The 18,383-nt window shown below is 51.2% G+C and overlaps 1 protein-coding gene across 1 annotated transcript in view; it reads left to right on the top strand.

Moving 5' to 3' along the window:
• CORO1C (coronin 1C) overlaps positions 1 to 16,187 on the top strand; it is a 40,321-nt gene extending 24,134 nt beyond the window's left edge. The window contains exons 3-11 of the mRNA XM_027894335.1: positions 3,567 to 3,689; positions 8,586 to 8,715; positions 9,483 to 9,664; positions 10,245 to 10,364; positions 11,234 to 11,338; positions 12,041 to 12,186; positions 12,788 to 12,845; positions 12,929 to 13,174; positions 13,581 to 16,187. Coding sequence (XP_027750136.1) covers positions 3,567 to 3,689; positions 8,586 to 8,715; positions 9,483 to 9,664; positions 10,245 to 10,364; positions 11,234 to 11,338; positions 12,041 to 12,186; positions 12,788 to 12,845; positions 12,929 to 13,174; positions 13,581 to 13,700 — 1,230 coding nt within the window. The 3' untranslated portion in view covers positions 13,701 to 16,187. The remainder of the gene's footprint in view (positions 1 to 3,566; positions 3,690 to 8,585; positions 8,716 to 9,482; positions 9,665 to 10,244; positions 10,365 to 11,233; positions 11,339 to 12,040; positions 12,187 to 12,787; positions 12,846 to 12,928; positions 13,175 to 13,580) is intronic.
• The last annotated feature ends 2,196 nt before the right edge of the window (positions 16,188 to 18,383 follow it).

Below are 18,383 nucleotides of genomic sequence, written 5' to 3'. Positions count from 1 at the left end.
GTGAGGGGGGGTTGCTTTGCCTTGTGCAACTCGATGCCACTTCCCCAATTTAAATGGAGATTTCCATGAGCAGCCACGGGCTGGGGAAGCAGCTGCTCTCCCTGATATTTTTACCATAATCCATGAGCTGTTTCCTGCAACCAATTGCCCTTTTCTGGCAGAGAAAGGATCACAAGACAGTCAAATTAATTCATAGAACTCCCACTTTCAGGAACAGTTTTCTCATGTCACTTCTCTGTCCCTTTTTGAATCAATAACAATTTTTTTTTTCTCATCTGTGACTTTTTTCTGATCTGGGTTTAATAATTCTGAGTATTTAACATTTTTTTTTCTGATCTGGGATACATGAAAGCACTAAAAAATCATTTAGTAAAGTCAGTTTACCCCCTACTGAAGGACTTGAATATCAAGTGTGCTTCTAGCCAACACCACCCAACTTATTAATAATCCTCAAATTCACCTTTTTGGCCAACTTTTTATCAAGCACAGCTCCAAATTTCAAAAGTTATTACTGTGATGTGTTGCCCAACCACAGTCATAGTGGATTATGAGAAGGGTTTAATTTCTTGAAGTCACACCGAGTTAATTTTAAGCTGTGTATCAGCACTTGTGCTTTATTTTAAATCCTGCCCTAATTAAAAGATTACATTTTACAAATAAATAAATAAATCCTCAAACCTGGGAGCATTACAGGAGCATGGAAACTCCCCCAGCTGGCAACCAAGTTGCCAACCTTGTGGTGTTCCACTGGCAGAGGCGTCTCTTTGGAAAAGAATTGTGTTTAGAAACGTGGAATTTGGGCGTTTTACAGCCTGGTGGGTTTTTAGTTCCCTACTGGAGGTTTCCTAGTCTTTCCTTTTTATCACCCCCCTTTCCAATATTGTTTTTCAAGCTCTTCCGTGCACAACTAGTCCCGTGCAATTCCAGGAATAAAGGTTCCCTGCCCCAGAGAGGGAAATTTGTGGTGTGTCCTGCAGGGGTGGCGTTTGCAAAAGGGATGTAGAGAGGTGATCAAATAACACCTCTGAGTTAAAAATTGCTCATTTCTCACCCCGCTGGGTCAGGCCCTGGGGTGGTGACATGGGTTACTGTCCTGTGACTGCTCCCCAGTCCGTTCTGGGGGGTGAGGCTCTGCAGTAAGTGTTTTTTTTTGGGGAGAGGAGCAGCTGAGGCGGGTTCGGAAGCGCTGCCGAGCGGAGCCCTCGCTCTGCTCTGCTCTGCAGAAGGTCCTGCGGTTTCCTCTGCTCTGCAGAGATGGGTTTGTGCCTCTGACCGCAAGGCAGGAGCTTCTCTGCAAGTGCTCACCCAGCTGGGGCTTCGAACAGCCCGTTTACATCCTTATTTAGTCTCATTTTGTACTTACTTTTGTACGTCCTTGGAGGTGTTCGAGGATGTGGCACTCAGGGCTCTGGTCTGGGTGACAAGGTGGTGATGGGTCACAGGTTGGACTTCATGATGTTGGAGATCTTTTCCAACCTAACTGACTGTGGGATTATTTATGGACCCTGATGAGCAGCAGAGCTGCTCCTCTCGTGCCCAAGTGTAGATGGCCCTGCGCTGTTCATCTCCCCAGCATTGTTTTCCTCTGCCAGACCCCAGGGAGCTGTGGGACATCTCCTTTTGTTTGTCCTCTAGCGCCTGGTTTGGTCATTTTCGGTGAATAAATACTCTTGGGATTTCTGGAAGTTCTTATCTCTCCCACACTGCTGCTAAATCCCATCTCCTTTCCCCATCCTGGCTGGCTGTTCCCAGTTGGAAATGGCGTTTGGGTGCTCACGCAGGCAGGATTGGGGGGTGTTGGCAGGTGATGATTGTCAAAACTCAAAACTAAAACAACAAAGGCTCGTGCAACCTGGAAATAGTTACCAGGGGCTCCTCTTGGAGGATTCCACTGCTTCCTGCCAGGAGCCAGGACAGGCAGTCACTGACATTTTGCATTAATAATCCTGGTTTTTTACTCTTTTCCTAGCCTTTTCCAGCCTAAGTGATTCTGGGATTATTTATGGGCCCTTTTGGGTTAGGCCTGTGTTTCGTGGCCTGTCCTGTGCCTCCTGTGATACATCCATGTCCATGTGCTCTGCATGGTTCTCTTTTTAATTAGGTCCATTAAAATAGATGAACTGAACGTGGCAGTTGGGTGTATTAATTTTTTAAATCCTATTTCACATTATGGCATCCAAGAGGGATTACACAGGCTTTAATTCTTGAATGGCAGCTTTATGGCTTTTCATCCACAACTCTTTCTCCCTTTGTAAGAATTTCAAATGCAGTTGAATCACTGAGACCTTTTTTTTTGTTTGTTTTTAAACCTAAATTTTGCCATTTAGGAAATAGTGGGATTTTTTTGGACCAAGGTCTGGTTTTGCTGCCAGTGGAGCCTTCAGGTCAGTTGTCCTCAAAAACCAGTATTCAACATTATCCTGCTTTAAGACAGGCTTGAATAGGCCCAGCCTCCCACATGGAGCTTGGTAGGAGGCATATATTAAGGAATGTCATCTCCAAGGTTGGGGAATGTTATCATCCAAAGGCAAAAATGAAATTCCAGTCATTTCTTCTGAATGTTTAAACACAAAAGAAGATGACCCCATCCTGGACCTCTCCCTCCTGTCTCTCTTCTCCCATCACTCATCATGACAGGGCCATTCCCTGGAAACAAAACCCCTTGGAGGAGGACCAGGGGTCTGGCCCTGGAGGTGGAGGAGTGTCCTGCTCACCCTGCTGCTACTGCTGTGTGTCTGCAGTGTTTTAAATGTTGCTTTCCATCTGTGCAAGGCTTGGCTAAGAGAGAGAACCATGATTAGAGGAATTGTCCTCCCCTTTCTTCCTTGTTGGCAACATCAGCCGTCGGGGGGGGATCAGGTGCTTCAGCAAAACAGACCTGGTGGCAAAGTTGGTGTTTCTGCATCATCTGTCTTGGCATCACTGATTTGTCTCAGTTTGGGTTTAAATGTCTCATTAGCTCATTTTTGGGGGAATTTTGTCCCTGGGATGATCCTTGGCAGGTGGTAGCCTTGGTCCTGTGGCCGTGGATGGATCAGGTGTGGTTGTGGCTGTCTCAGTCCATGTCAGCAATATTTATTCCTGAAAACAGTATTTTATTCTGCACAACTGTGTCCTAAAAACTTCCCATATGAGCAGAATCCTTCTATAATAAAAAAAGCAGGGAGACTTGGTAAATTCAATGAGCAGCAACACCTCCAATTTGAATTTGAGCTTGTTTACCTTCAGCTGCCACTGGCCACCGTTGGGAAGCACAGATGAAAACAGAGCTCTGTTCTTCCCAAGAGTTTGGGAATGGACAAAGGGATGGCATGGCATCACAGCAAGTGCTGAGACTTGGGTGGGAAAGCATCCCTGCATCCCATGGGAGCACAGCTCCTGTGCCAAACCTCCAAACCCTTTTCTTGCACATTGGGGAGTTTCCAGAGGTGCTGGTTTGTTTCCTCTGCTGACCCATGAGCTGATTCAAATGTCACGAAGTTCTGGATACTGAAGGAGCAAATGCAGCATTGGGAAGCCACTTCCTTCGGAATATCACAGCTCTCTCTCTCTTTTCCTCCCTTCAGACAGGCAGGATTGACAAGTCCTACCCCACAGTGTGTGGCCACACGGGACCAGTACTGGACATCGACTGGTGTCCCCACAACGACCAGGTGATCGCCAGCGGCTCCGAGGATTGTACTGTCATGGTGAGTGTTCCCTGGGCCTTGTGGGGTGGGCTTTGCTCCCTGGTAAATATTCTGCTCCAAAGGATGCTTGTGTTCCTGAAAACACCTCCTGTTCTGAGGCCGAGGGCGGAGTCATCATGGAATGGGATGGGTTGGAAGGGAACTTGAAGATCATCCAGTTCCACCCCCTGCCATGGGCAGGGACACCTTCCACTAGACCAGGTTGCTCCAAGCCCCATCCAACCTTGCCTTCCATCACTTCCACTGCCTCTCTGGGTAACCTGTGCCAGGGCCTGCCTACTGTCACAGGGAAGAATATCTCCCATTTTTCCTTCCCCTGAGGATTTGTCTGATGTTTGAAAAGAGGTGTGAGAAGGGAGAGTGCTGGTCCATGGTGAGGGTGTTCTGATTTGTAGAGCTTTGCAGAAGGCAGGTGGTTCCTTACCTCACATATCCCCATGGATCCAGCAGTGTGTGTTGGGATTGGAAGGGAACGAGCCCACCAGCTTTCAGAGTTTCTTCAACCCTTGATTTAAGGGGGACGCCTGAAGTTCTTCCTGCGTCTACAGGTTGTAGAGCAGGTGTCAAAAGGGCTTTTTTTAGAAGAGCAAAATAATAATCCAAGTTTTGCACCTGCCAGGCTTGGTCCTGAGACCTGTTTTACCTCAGGCAGAGCCCAGTGCCCAGGAGCCGGGCTCGCTCCGTGATGGATGTGGAATCCCGTGTATGCAAACACAGCAGAATCAGTGAAAGAAAATCCTTGGAAGATGAAATAATGCCAAATAACTCCAGGGATCTTTGGCCATATTTAGAAATGCTGTAGGCTGAATGTTATATTGAAATCTTATTATAGATCATGTCAGATAAATTCCTTCGCTTCTGTTCGTCGTTAAAATGTTTGGGAGGGGATTCATCCCAAGAGGCTTTTCCTGGGACAGCTCTTGCCTGTGATCTCTCAGTCTTGGAAGCTGAAGCATGTTAACAAAATGGACTATATTTAATATTACACAAAACAACAAGATTCTTTGTTTGTAACATTCACTACTGGGCTGGAACTAACTTTGGAAGGATGCAGGAATGTTCCCCTAGGAACCAGGATGCAGAAGGGCTGCACTGGAAGGGTCTCTGAAACATGAGCATCAGCAGGTCCAGAGCTGCCTTCTTGGAGGCAAAATAAGCCTCTAATCCAAATGCAATGAGAACTATGTTGGGAGGCTCCAGAGGGACTGAATTATGGAGAAAAACCAACAGTGTTCAGTTACAAGTTGTCCAAGTGCTTGTCCAAGTGCTCCTAATGTGGTCACAAACCATCTGTGGGAATCTGTGCCTCCAACTGAGCAGGCTGTTTGGGTTCACCAGGGGTTCTCTGCACATCCCAAAGTGGGGATGAGCTTTCCCTGCATCCCTGGAGGCAGCACATACGTGGAAAGGCAGCAGGGTGGAGCTGGCTGTGGGTTTGCCCACTCGTGGTGGTGTTTGGTACCTCTTGGTGTGACCTGTCTGGAGTGGAAGGTGAAATAGGTGAGTCCTTGCTGTGCTCACAGGATCAGGGATATGCAGGAAGATGTGTGTGTGTGTTAAGGAGGTTTAAAGTGAGAAATGATGGATCCCAGATTGTTTGGGGCAGTTGGGAACTGCACTGGTGTGTAAAGAACATCCCTTGGAGGAGTTGTTTCCTTGTGCCAGTAAATAAGCAATTGCTTCAGTATTCCTGCTTGGGGTGCTGCTGAATGGCTGGAATGTACTGCAGGCTTTGAATTCAGCTGGAAAATGTTTTATTGGAGAAAGACTTGTGAATGGTGTCGAGGGCCTTCCTCAGATATGGGAAATCTGCTTCATCAGAGGGTGAATATTGATGAGTTTGGGTGTAATGGGCAGAGCAGAGCTCATGGGGTTGAGCAAATTGCTTCAAGAATCAAAGCAGAGCCCTTCGAGTGACCTGGGCCACCAACCTGTGGGCACCTCTGGGACCAGGATAGGGTGAACCAGGAGAAGGTCTGAGAACTGCAGAAATGATGCTCAAAGTGCCTCTTCCTGCAAGGACAGGGATAAATCCAGGGCTCAGACTCACTTGTTTCCTCACTTAAGGTGATGGGAATTAATATTTATGATGCAGGAATTGGAGTTCTTTCTAGACATGGACTGAATGTTCTCTGCAGGTTGTGCAGAGCCAGAAGAGAGTTTTTGCTTCTCTTTAAAGGAGGTGGAAAAAGTTTGCTTTGTTTTCTTGCTCACGTGCAAAACCTTGTTTGTGCAAAACCTCCCCCTCCTGCCCTTCCTGTGAGACCCAAACCCAAACCTCTGCTGTGCCACGGCTTCACTTCCTCCAGCACAAACAAACCGGCCCTGCTGACTTCAAAAAAAAACCCCAAACCCCCCAAAAACACCCAAAACTCCCAGACTGGAGAGCTTACTGATCCTGCAGCATTTTACTGCTTCCTTGGATTTATCCTGAGTCCTCACCCTCACCAGGCTGGGTCCTGTATCCAAATTTCCTTAGTTTCCCCATGAATTTAATTTGATCCCATACTGAGGCCGGACTCCCACCCTGGAACAAGGGGCCAGGTCGCTTGGGACCATCCCCTGACCTTTCACACTCATTTATTTATTATTTCTTGAAATACCAGGCAGGATTATTGGGTCAATATTCTGTAATCTGCCCAGGATTACACTACTCTGCAGCTGCTCCAAACTATCAGGGCTTTCCCTGATGGAAAAAAAATCTTCCCCAGAGGCTTTAAAAAAACCCTTTTCATGAGTGGTTTGTCTCCCTTCCCTCTCCCAACCCCTGCATTTCCAGGCTGATGTTTAAACTCAGTTCTAGGGGTTTTTTTTATTCTTTGCTATGAAAATGCACTTGCTCAGAGGGATCCCTGAACCCTTCCTGGCTGGGATGGTGCAGAATAGAATCAGAGATCCTGGGAATGTTGTGCCTTTCCTGCTGCTGCCCCTCACAGGGGGAAAATGTTAGCTGGAACTACTCTGCCCCTGCCTGGCTACAGATGCAGGAGGACAGATGATGAGAAACAGAAAACCCACCAAACCCCTGGGGCTCATCGGAGACCTCACACGGTTACAGAGTTAAATGCCTCAGACTGACACGGAATTCCCGGCGCAAACATGTTCCCAACTGTTGCTGCTGTCACATTGTTACTCCCTGACTGGCAGGAAAAAAAAAAGCTGTTTCCATAAACCTGACCCATTTGTAACCCAGTTTTAAGTGTCGGGGCAGGTGCAGGGATTTGCTGTGCTTCGCTGACCTGCCGTGTTTCGGGAGAACCTCGGAGGGGTTGGATCGCAGTCAGTGGCAGAGCTGGAGGGAATGGGAAGGGAGCAGGGTGACATCCTGCTTCTCCAGGCTGAGCAGCTCCTGTTTGCATCCCCAGTTTAAAATCACACTGGGAAAAGGCTCAGTTTATGTCAGTGTGTCGCCAGCGCTGTTCCATCAGGCAGGAAGGGAGAGAGGGATTTCCATACAATCATGGAATATCCTGAGCTGGGACGGACCCACAAGGATTGAGTCCAACTTCTGGCCCTGCACAGGACACCCCAACAATCCCACCCTGTCCCTGGGAGCATTGTCCAAACACTCCTTGAGCTCTGGCAGCCTTGGGGCCATGACCATTTTCTCCCCTTGCAGAGGAATCCTCTGCTGAGTTGGTGTTCCCATTGGAATCCTCTCCTGAGGTGGTGTTCCCATTGTGGTCATTCCTCCTGGGACCCTGAGGGTGCTGGGATGGACAGCACCAAGAGCTGTGTCCATGAAAAGCTAAATCATTTTTGGGTTATTTAGAGGTGGGCTGGGACCCACTGAGAATCTGCATCTCACTGGGTTTTATTGCAGCACAACCATCGCTGGGAGAGGGAAAAAACTGGGATTGGCATAAAAATCCATGTCACCCTCACGGGTGTGTGTCTGCCTTGCTTCCTAAATCCACTCCCTCACATCTCCCGGCTCCCACAGCTTGCTGGGCACCGTGGGCAGCGTCTGGCGAGCCCTGTTCTCCAACTCCAGGAAAAGCAAACAATGGGAAGCAGAGCAAACGTGCTCCAATGCTGCCACCTGCCTCCAGCAGCTCCAACTGCTCACTGAGGGGCGTCTAATTCCACTGCATTTGTTAATGCACCACACAGAGGTCAACTTCAATTCCAAGAGGATTGTCCAGGGCTGAAGTGTGAGGAATAGTTTTGGTCGGGCTGATCCTGCCCCGGGGTGATGGGTTTGTGTGTCCCATCCCTGCCAGATACAGAGCCCGCCTCCCTCCCTTTGGTGCCGCCTCCTTTGGGCTCCACAGCTGGAATTCCAGTGCTCTGGCATTCTTGGGGGGGCTGTTCCTCCTCCTGGTGGCCCTTCCCTGAGGATGTTTGCAAGAGAAGGGTTGTGTAACCAGGGCAGAAGTGAAGAGGCAGCAATGCTGGTTTGGGCTACTCCAACCCCTACCAGGACCAGCCCGTGCTTCCCTGATTAAATGGGATCTAGAAGGAGCCTCGATCTAATGGGGAAACAAATTGCTGGTGTTTCTAAAGGAATAAAAAGTAGGCACTGCAGTATCATCCCTCCAAGGGACAAGCATAATTTGGAAAGACAGCAGCTTGTTCACGTGGAATTGGAGCTCCAAGGCAGGTTTTTCCAACTCCTCCTCAGCAGGATCGGAGCCGAACAAGTCTCTGGACATGGTGATAACAGGGACTTGCAGCATCAGGAGCCGGTGGTTGAGTGCTGGCACATGAGAAAGGAAGGATGTTGCACATAGATCAGCCAAGGATTTATTGGGAACAATTCCCTCTTCCTGTTTATACGGAGGAGTGACAGCTCGGCCGCCGGCTGTGAGATGCAGGAAGCAGACGAGCCACGTGCTCTTTAGAGGGGATGGCCTGGGCTAACCAGCTTTCCTTTCCTTTCCTTTCCCTTCCCAGGTGTGGCAGATTCCTGAGAATGGGCTCACCCTGTCCCTGACAGAGCCAGTGGTGGTGTTGGAAGGCCATTCTAAGAGAGTCGGAATTGTGGCCTGGCATCCGACGGCCCGGAACGTGCTGCTCAGTGCAGGTACGGCCTTAGGAGGGGCCACAGGCACCTCCCTCCAGGAATTTTGGAGAAGAGGTGTTGATTCCTTTCCCTTTTTTCCTCTCCCAGCTGCTTAGATCCCTGTGAATCACAAGACTCCTGGCAGTGCCTGGAAACACTGGGACACGTGGCTGGCAGCCCCCTCCTTATCTCAGCCTATTTTATCTTCACTTTACAGGGACAAGCACCAGGGAATTGTTTGGAAAAATAAAACAGAGTATTAAAGTTGTTCCAGACTTTATTTGATTTGCAATAACTGTTTACATCTGCATTCCCCATATCCCTGTTTTCATACACTTTTATAACAGACCGGAGTGTTTCTCTTTCCCTTGATCCCTGCAAGGTATCCCAGAGTCTGGCTGCTCCTCCCACAAGCTTTCATTGTCAGCATTTTCCAAATTGTCTTCTTGGCTAGTAGAGTCCATAGAATGAGATTCTTTTGACCACTAAAAGTCAGTCACATCATTATGGAAATAAATTGGATAATTCATTATCCATCAGCACAGTCTGAGGCTTCCATAGCCTGACCTGTAGGTTGGATCCCAAGGAAAGCAGCCAGTCCTTTCAGCTGGACTGCTGAGTCCTTCCTGTTGATAAAAATCCCTTCTGAGTTCCCAACTTGGTATTTGGTTTCCCCAAAAACCTTTGGAGCTGCAGCAAGTTTATCCCTTGTTCCCTGCCTCTGGCTTTTTTCCTGGTGTGACTTTTTTCACCAATTTTCTGACTGTGGCTGTTATTTTCCATTTTAGGCTGTGACAATGCCATCATCATCTGGAATGTGGGGACAGGAGAAGCCCTCATCAACCTGGATGACATGCACGTGGATATGATTTACAACGTGAGCTGGAACCGCAATGGCAGCCTCATCTGTACAGCCTCCAAAGACAAGAAAGTCCGAGTTATTGACCCCAGGAAACAAGAAATTGTTGCTGTAAGTTCACATAATAATTAAAGAAACAGTTGGATTTCACTCCAGCAGAGAATTAGCAAGAAAACTGGGAGAAAGAACTTTCTCACTCAGTATTTTCACACCATGTTCAGTTTTGTTTTTCAAAGGGAGGCAAAAATTACAGAAGGAATAGCAGGAGTTGAAGGATTTGTCTGGGTTTATTGGGATTAGTGTTTGAACTAGGATTTTAGGGCTCAGTTTTAAAACCTGCAGGAGTGTAATTCCACGTCTAATCCTTTTGTATAATTACAGTTCCAGAGCTGTGCCTGGGAAGCAGAGGTTTAGCAGCCTGTGTGTAGCTTGCAAGGTTGAAGAAAAACCTCTTTGCAAGAGGCTGATGGGCAAAGCTGGGAAGAGCCAGGAATGTCCACTTCTCTTGTGGTTTAGCAATTGGTTTCTTCCCTCAAGCATCGGGGAAAAATAGTTGGATGTTGCTCCTTGGATCACGTCCTGCGAGGAGCAGCCGTGTGTCCCGAGGTGGTTCCATAAAGCTGGGAGAGGATCCACCACCCCATGGGTTTTCCTGTCTATTGCTGGAGACTGACCTGCTCCTCTCTTCCAGGAGAAAGAGAAAACCCACGAGGGAGCCCGGCCCATGAGAGCCATTTTCCTGGCTGATGGAAACATCTTCACCACCGGCTTCAGCCGCATGAGCGAGCGGCAACTGGCGCTGTGGAATCCGGTATGTCCCTGTCCCCTTCCTGCCCTGGTCACCTCTGCTGAGTCACTAACCCAGCCCTGCAGTCATGGAGTCAGGGAATGGTTTGAGATGGAAAGGACCTTAAAGCTCATCCTGTTCCAAACCCCTGGGCAGGGACACCTTCCGCTATCCCAGGCGGCTCCAAGCCCCGTCCAACCTGGCCTGGAACACTTCCAGGGACGAGGCAACCTGTGCCAGTGCATATTCCAAAATTCCTACTTTATTTATATACTTGGGGTTATTCCCTCTTCCATGTTCTGCCTTCTCCCATGCCAGAAGGTATTCCATGATTTGGGCTGGATGGTCACTCAGTGAAGGAACTGAGTTCCCTTGGGCCTCTCCGAGAGCAGCGATGACCCAGGAGCTGCAGGTTGGAAGAGCCTGGGAAGGTGCACAGCGAGCAGAGGGGCTGTGGGAAGGTCACTTCACTCTGTATGTTGTATGTGCAGAGCAGGACGACAACAATCCCAGAGGGACTCAGGTTGGAAGGGACCACCTGGAATGTGTCCAGGTGGCTTTTGAATATCTCCAGGGAAGGAGCCTCCGTCCCCTCATCCATCACCCAACCCATCACACTGACACAAGGCACTAACATGGCTGTGTCGCATATTTCCCTTGACTTAGTGGATTTTCTTGGCTTCTGCTTTTATTGAATTTTGGGATTGAAACACCCTGGGGGGAATGAATCAGCTTGGGAACATTCCCAGTGCTTGTTGTAACACACGGATCCTTCCGGGTGGTGCAGACACCGCTGGGAGCTCACTGGCTGCAGGGCTGTTAATAATTTAGATCCTGTGTTAACAGGAGCTTTTCCAGCCTTCATTAACATCCCTAGCATTCTTTATTTCCAGAAAAACATGGAGGAGCCAATCGCCCTTCACGAGATGGACACCAGCAATGGGGTCTTGCTGCCGTTCTACGACCCGGACACCAACATCATTTACCTGTGTGGGAAGGTAAGAAGACGCTTGGAAATCTCTGTGGAGGGAATGGTGCCTCTGAAATGTTCCCCAGGTGTCTCAGTTGGAGAAGGTAGAACCAAAAAATCATCACTGCAGAGAGACCAGGCTGCTCTGAAATGGGGTTCATCCTCACTGTGCAGCACCTGGGAAGGTCTGAGTGTACCTGGATGTTGACATGAATTGACTTGGGTAAAGCTGCCTAACAAGTCCCACACCGTTACTAAAACTTCTCTTGCTGGTGTTGACCTGGATGTTTTTATGTTGGTGTGGAAGGAAGGTACATTTCAGATGTTCCCCTCCTTGTGCCTGAGGATGATGGAGCATGTGGCAACACTCGTTGTAATTTTTGGTGGTTAAATAGTAGAAAACTGGGATCAGATGCTACTTTCTAAAAGCAATTTGTGCTTTAAAGTTCCTACCTGTGATGGACTTCCTACAAACAGGAGCCAAAGACACAATGAACAAAGGAAAATCTATACAAGTACGTTCAGGAATCCTATCTCTCGAACAGCTAATGAGTGTTTTGAGCAGGACTTTGAGGGACTATTACATCAAGGAGCTGATTTAAAGTTTTAGCTTAAAAAAAACAAAAACAAACAGCTTTAAGCTGTGTGTGGCAGCATTCCTGGGAGGGGAGGCTGTGGGTGAGGCTGATGGTTGCCCCAGGCTCTGCAGGGTGTCCTCTCGTCCCCACAGGGTGACAGCAGCATCCGCTACTTCGAGATCACGGATGAGTCCCCATATGTTCACTACCTCAACACCTTCAGCAGCAAAGAGCCGCAGAGGGGGATGGGGTTCATGCCAAAGAGGGGCCTCGACGTCAACAAGTGTGAGATTGCCAGGTAAGGAGAGCTGAGCCCAGAGCTGGGATCAGCCCCTGCACGGTGAGCGGGGCTGGAAGCTGGGGTTGGGAATTTCGGGAGTGGTGGCAGCAACAGAGCAGTGAGCAGAGGGCAGCTGTGGCTCAGGACACATGGGAAAGGCAGCAAACATCTCAGGAGAGCAGGTCTCTCACTGCAGTGGCTCTAGTAGGGAACATGTCTCTGCTGGGAGGGAATGTGCTCTTCTCCCAGGTAACAAGTGATGGGATAAGAGGAAACAGCCTCAAGCTGTGCCAGGGGAGGTTTTAGAGAAAATTTCTTCATGGAAGGGGTGGTCAGGACATTGGAACAGACTGCCCAGGGCAGTGCTGGAGTCCCTGTCACTGGAGGGATTTGAAAGCCATATAGATATGACACTTCGGGACATGGATTAGTGGGGCCTTGGCAGTGCTGGGGGAACAGTTGGACTTGATGATCTTAGAGGGCATTTCCAACCTCAATAATTCCACGATTCCATGGGGTTGTGCTTTTCCCGTCTCCTCTGTCCCCTGGTCCACTGCAGTGTGTGTGGACCTTCTCCTTAGTCCTCACTCTGAGTCCCACCTTTCCCTTCCCATGGCAGGTTCTTCAAGCTCCACGAGAGGAAGTGTGAGCCCATCATCATGACGGTTCCCCGCAAGGTGAGCACTGCCCTGGGCACGAGGTCTGGAGCCAGCTTGTGCCTCCCAGAGCCCCTGACCAATCCCTCTCTTCTGCCTTGCAGTCGGACCTCTTCCAGGACGACCTGTACCCGGACACGGCCGGCCCGGAAGCGGCTCTGGAGGCCGAGGAGTGGTTCGAGGGGAAGAACGCCGACCCCCTGCTCATCTCCCTGAAGCACGGGTACATTCCAGGCAAGAACAGGGACCTCAAGGTGGTCAAGAAGAACATACTGGACAACAAACCTGCGGCCAACAAGAAGAGTGATCTCATCAACGCTCCAAAGAAAGCAGCGGATGCCTCAAACCCCGTGAGTGATCTCTGCGAGCTTTTAGGGGTGGTGGCTTGGGGTGGGAATATCAGGAATATCGACTGGTTCTTCGGGAATAGGTGTAACAAAGCTCAGTGTGGATTTGGGTGACCTGGAGTTGAGGTGGTGCTTGGTTATGGTGTTCCAGGCAATGTGTCCAAAGCTTCCTTCCAAGGAGCAGCACCACTTTCTGCTCCCTGTGAGCAGGGACAGGACCAGAGGGAATAGCTGGAGCAGTGTCAGAGCAGGGACAGGACCAGAGGGAATAGCTGGAGCAGTGTCAGAGCATCCCAGCTGCTCCAGAGAGGACGTTACACCCTCATCCCTCAGAGAATCCCATTGGGAGGAGCCCTTTCCTTGGAAAACTGCAGAGCTCTCCTCACACGTGCCCTGCCTTGCCTTGCAGCAAAACGAAGCCAAATTGGACGAGATTTTGAAAGAGCTGAAATCCATCAAGGACACGATCTCCTCCCAGGACGAGCGCATCTCCAAGCTGGAGCAGCAGATGGCAAAGATCGGGGACTGAGGGGCCCCGGCCCAGGCACATCCCAGCTCCCAGTGCAGCCAGCAGCAGCCTGCAGCATTCCAGCCCGAGCTTTCCTGTTCTCCTAAACCCACGTCAACGAGAGCCAATGATTCCAAGCCAAGCTTTTTAGTGAAAGATTTTTTCGTTTCCTGATGTTCTGTGACTGTGTCAAACCAAGTCAAAAACAATAAGTGCTACTTTTACAGGTCTTTTTTTTTTTTCAGATGTTATGATGAATCCTTGAAAAACAAATCCATTCTGACTTTTGATGTCGTGCCCAAATACCTTTTTCTAGATTTAGGGACCAATGCCACATTGTTCTTAACCGTTTTTTTTTTTTTTTTGGAAGTTGCCAAAAAATAGAAAAAGAACCGCTTTTTATTTTTCTTATTTACCACTTTGCAGTATTTGTGTTTCCATTCCAAGGGACAGGGGGTGTGTAGTGGGTGTTTACACTGTGCAGAGAACAAAGCTGAAGCTATTTTGTATAAATCCTCAATTTGGAACAATCAGGTGGGTTCCCTTCCCTGCTGAGACCCCTGGGAGATGGGATGAGCTGCCCTTCCTGCTCCCAGCCCTGTTGTCTGACAGAAAAATATAAATATATAGATCTGAAAGAAGGGATTCATCCCACAAAATCCTTTTTATTTTTATTCTTTCAGAACTTTTAACCCAGCACCATGTTCCCATTTTAAAATAATCCCAAGGTTTCATTCCATTACCAAACTCACATGTTTTACTTGCTGATTTATTTCAATTGGTAGGCAGAAGTTACTTCCATGCAGGAATGTTTTTTTCCAGGAAGAAGTTTCAGGTGAGCTGTGGGATTCCAGCAGATGGTGGAATTCTGTGGTGCCCATCTCAGCTCTGTGGTTGCTGTAAATCCTTGTTCTGCTTCCCACACTCCTCAGCTCATGGATTTTAAGGAGCTTTTGGAATCCCGGTCAGCCTCTCACACCAGTGCTGATGTTTGGAATTTCCTCTGCTTCCAAGGCAGTGTTAGCAGCAAGAAGGTGACTTTTCCATGATGATTCTCCCCAGAAAAAATGCCTCTGTCGTTATTTTTTTATAATTTGTTTTCTCCTCCATCATTCCTGCCTCCCACCCCGCATTGCTGGAAAGCTTTGCAGGAAAGGATTTGTTCCCGAATCAGATGAGTGACTTCCAACCCCAGCCTCCCTGCACCCCTTCTGAGTGGAAGGGACTGGGAAGGGTGGTTTTATCCCAGTTTGGAGAACTGGTTTCTCACACGTTCCTTTGGGGAGAGACCCCATGAGCACTCCGGGCTGGCGAGCTCCTCCTGGAATTCCATGGATGCCTCGATTCAGCAAAGCTCTGCTCAGGTGGGGTCTCCCCTGTGAGGGGGCTGTCAGGGATGGGGCAGGCTGGCTCCCTGCTCCTAGGCCATGTCCTTGTGCTGGGAATGGGATCCAGGATCCCCCCACGAGCTGTGCCAGGCTGGATCAGTGCCGCCCATCCCGGCACAGCCGGGGAGTGGTGACAGCCCATCTGAAATCTGAAGGTGGGCAAAGACCACCAGTTGTCCAGGAGCTCTGGATCCCTCTCCCAGCTGGACTCTGTGCCCGTGGCAGCTCCATGTGTGTGTGACGTGCGCGTGGGAGCCCCTGCCCCACGTCCCCTGCTCGGAGCATCCCGGCGGGACACGTGTCCCTTCGGCCAGGCTGAAGTGATTGATTTTTTTTTTTTTTCCATTAGTTTAGCTAGTAATTCTCCGATTTTTCCATTTTTCCCAGAGTTTGCATGTCCAGAACTTCCAGGTTAAGGATTCCCTGTTGTGGAGGGATGTGTGTGTGTGTGGAGGTGGGACCGCGCCGTGGGAACGGCCGGGTCATGTAGCTGGAGAGGCACGAGGACGGGACGGAGGAGATGGAGGATGTGGGAGGATTGCAGAGCATGAAAGCTTCAGAAAAGTGGGGTTTCTGTGGTTTAGGGACAAGTGCCATCCCCTGCCCTGCGCCTGTGGATCCACAATCCGGCCGCTCCGGGTTCTTTGGCTGTTTGGTGACGTTTCTGTATTGCAGTAAATGCCTGAGATGTGTATTTTTATGAATTTTTTTTTTTTTTTGGAAACCAAACCCGAAGGTCATTACCCCCCAAAGTGGTGATTTCTGTGTTGATTTGTACGTGTGACTTCGGGGTTGTGTGCTTGGGGACCTCGGGTTTGTTCCTAAAATCGGAAGGAAATCAGTTTTGGGAGCCGCTGGATTGAGATGCCCAGAGGTTGGGGGGTGTGGGAGACGGTCCCAGAGGCCGCCCTGGATTTTAGTTCTTAGCCTGTATTTTATTTAAATGAACTGATGCCTCGCCAGGCTCAACCGGAGTCAGTGCCTGAAGCTTTTTGTAGCCGTGATATCCCAGGAGAGAACCAGCCCAGTCCGGAGAGACGCGCTCTTATAGAGCGCCGGAGTATCTGTCCAAATATTGCTTCCATTTTCAAAAGATAAAAAAGTCATTGATTATAAACTGCCTCTGCTTTGCTTTTTCTTTGGCTCTGGGTGCCCTCTGCCTGCCCTTGGCATTCCAGGTTTGATCAGTAGCCCGGATATGAAATGTTGGACACCTGAGAAGGGGGTTGGGGCTGAGGGGTCCGTTGGGACCCCCTGCTCTTGTCCCAGGGCCCATCCCTGAGGTCACACATGGTGATTCCCAGTGAGTGATCCCAAGAGCTTGGCTTGATGTGGGATGTGATGGCACAGACAGGCTGGGGGGGGCTGCTCAGTGTGGCTGAGACCGGGCTGATATGTGGAAGGAACAGCCCTGGGAGGGAATGCCCTGCTCTTCCCGAGCTGAAATCTGCTTCCACAGGGCTGGAGGCCTGGAATGGTGGAGGGTCTGGGCTGGAAAAAGCATCACTCATCCTGCCTAGGTTTGAGCCTTTCCGGGTGTGCAGCGTTTCACTGGGTGTTGCACAACCACCTCCAGCTGCCTCCGGAACACCCCGACACTCCCACCCCACCCCGAGCAGGGCAGGGATGCTCTGGGAGAAGCACCATGGATCCATCCCAAGGGATGCTCATCCCTCAGACCTGAACCCCTTTTCTTCCCTCCCCCAGCCCCTTGGACAGACGATTTCGAGAAGAGCCGGGGTGACCCAGCCCCCGGGTTTCGGGGGGGAGGGTTGTTGACACCCCGAGCCCGTTCCTGCGGATGTTCTCTTGCAGCACCTTCCTGCGGCTGCGGCCGCGCCTCCCGCCCGGTGCCCGCGCTCGGGGTGGGGGTTTCCTGTCGTGCCGATGCCACGAGGCCGGGACAACACCCAACAGCCCCCGCAGCCGCCTGAGAGCCCCTCAGGGCATCCTGGGCATGGTGCTGAGTAGAAGGGCTCTGCAAAGCATCATCGGGCCCTCACTCTCCTCCTCGTGTGCAAAGGCATTTCCCAGTGTTAGGCTACCCTCATGTCCCTTCTCAGGGCACCATGACCCCCTCCCGAGCCGTGCCCACACGGTGCCCAAGGGGTTGCAGCCCTGGCACCAGGTTTGTGTCACTTCTGCTTTCAGGGTGACACGAGCCCCGACGCAGCAGCTCCTCGGAGCCGCCGGTGGGGCCGGGCCGGGGGCTCCCACTGGGCACCGGGGACACGGCGAGGGTTCGAGGCGCCTCTTTGGGGCGCAGCCCACCCCCTGCCGCCCTCCCCAGTGGTGGGTGCCCGCAGCCCCACTCTCAGTGACGTCCTTCCCCCGCCGCTCTCCGAAACCGCAGCCGCCCTTCCGCGCTCCTTCCCTTCCCCGCCCGGGAGGTGCAGGCGAGGGTGGCCCACGACGCCCCGAGGGTGCCGGTGCCAGGGCTGCCCTCGCCCCCCGTGCCGGGCCCTCGCCGGTGGATCCCGTCACCGCTGCAGCTTCGGATCCCGCCGTGTCCCCCGGCACAGGTGAGCCCCACCGGGGAGGTGCTGGGCTGGGGCTCGGCCCTGGGGATGCTGTGGGTGCAAAAGGAGTGCTCGGGGTCCCTGAGGGCGCCGCGCTCAGGGCTGGTCCCTGGGGTTTTGGGGATGCAGATGGGCACTTTGGGGATGTGGAAGCCTCCCGGGGATGCTCGGAGCGTTGATCCATGTGAGGATGTCTGGATGTTGTTGGGTGTGGAGCCACAGGGACCGCGGTGGCCTCCACCCACCGGAGGTGCCACAGGGGGCTATTGGTCATGGACATGGAATGGCAAGGGAATCTTGGGGGGCTTTGGGGTGGGTTTGAGGTGGGTTTGACTCTCCTGCTCCATCACGGAGGCACAGGGACACGGTGGCCTCAGCCCTGGAGCCCTGTGCCAGCCCGGCGGGCAGAGGGGAAGGCACCCTGGGGTGGCGGGTCTGTCGAAACGTGGGCGAGATCCCTGTGGTTTCATTTCCACGTGGAGACTCATCCCGCAACTGCCCGTCCCGCAGCAGCCGCCTCCATCAAGGTTAATTTCCCATTTCCAGACACTCAACTTCCTTATCAAAACTTTCCCCTGGAGCGGAGCCGCCGGGGCTGAGATCCCCACGGTGGGCAGCGGCAGGAGGAGTTGGTGGACACATCCTCCGGCTCCCCAAACACAAGGGCCCCTCTCCAGGAGGGGAGGAGGATCCTTGGCTGGAGTGCGATCCCACCTCGGGGCAGTTCAGGGCTCAGCATCCTCCCGCGGGAGCGGAACCCCGATGTCACCTGCCCGCTCTGTCCCCTGCAGGTCCCG

This window comes from Empidonax traillii, unplaced genomic scaffold (assembly GCF_003031625.1).
Source record: "Empidonax traillii isolate 1590-97213 ecotype Southwest subspecies unplaced genomic scaffold, ASM303162v1 scaffold426:size1138770, whole genome shotgun sequence".
NCBI lineage: Eukaryota > Metazoa > Chordata > Aves > Passeriformes > Tyrannidae > Empidonax > Empidonax traillii.
The sequence above is the reverse complement of the archived record's forward strand: the minus strand, read 5'-3'. Positions and strand labels throughout refer to the sequence as shown.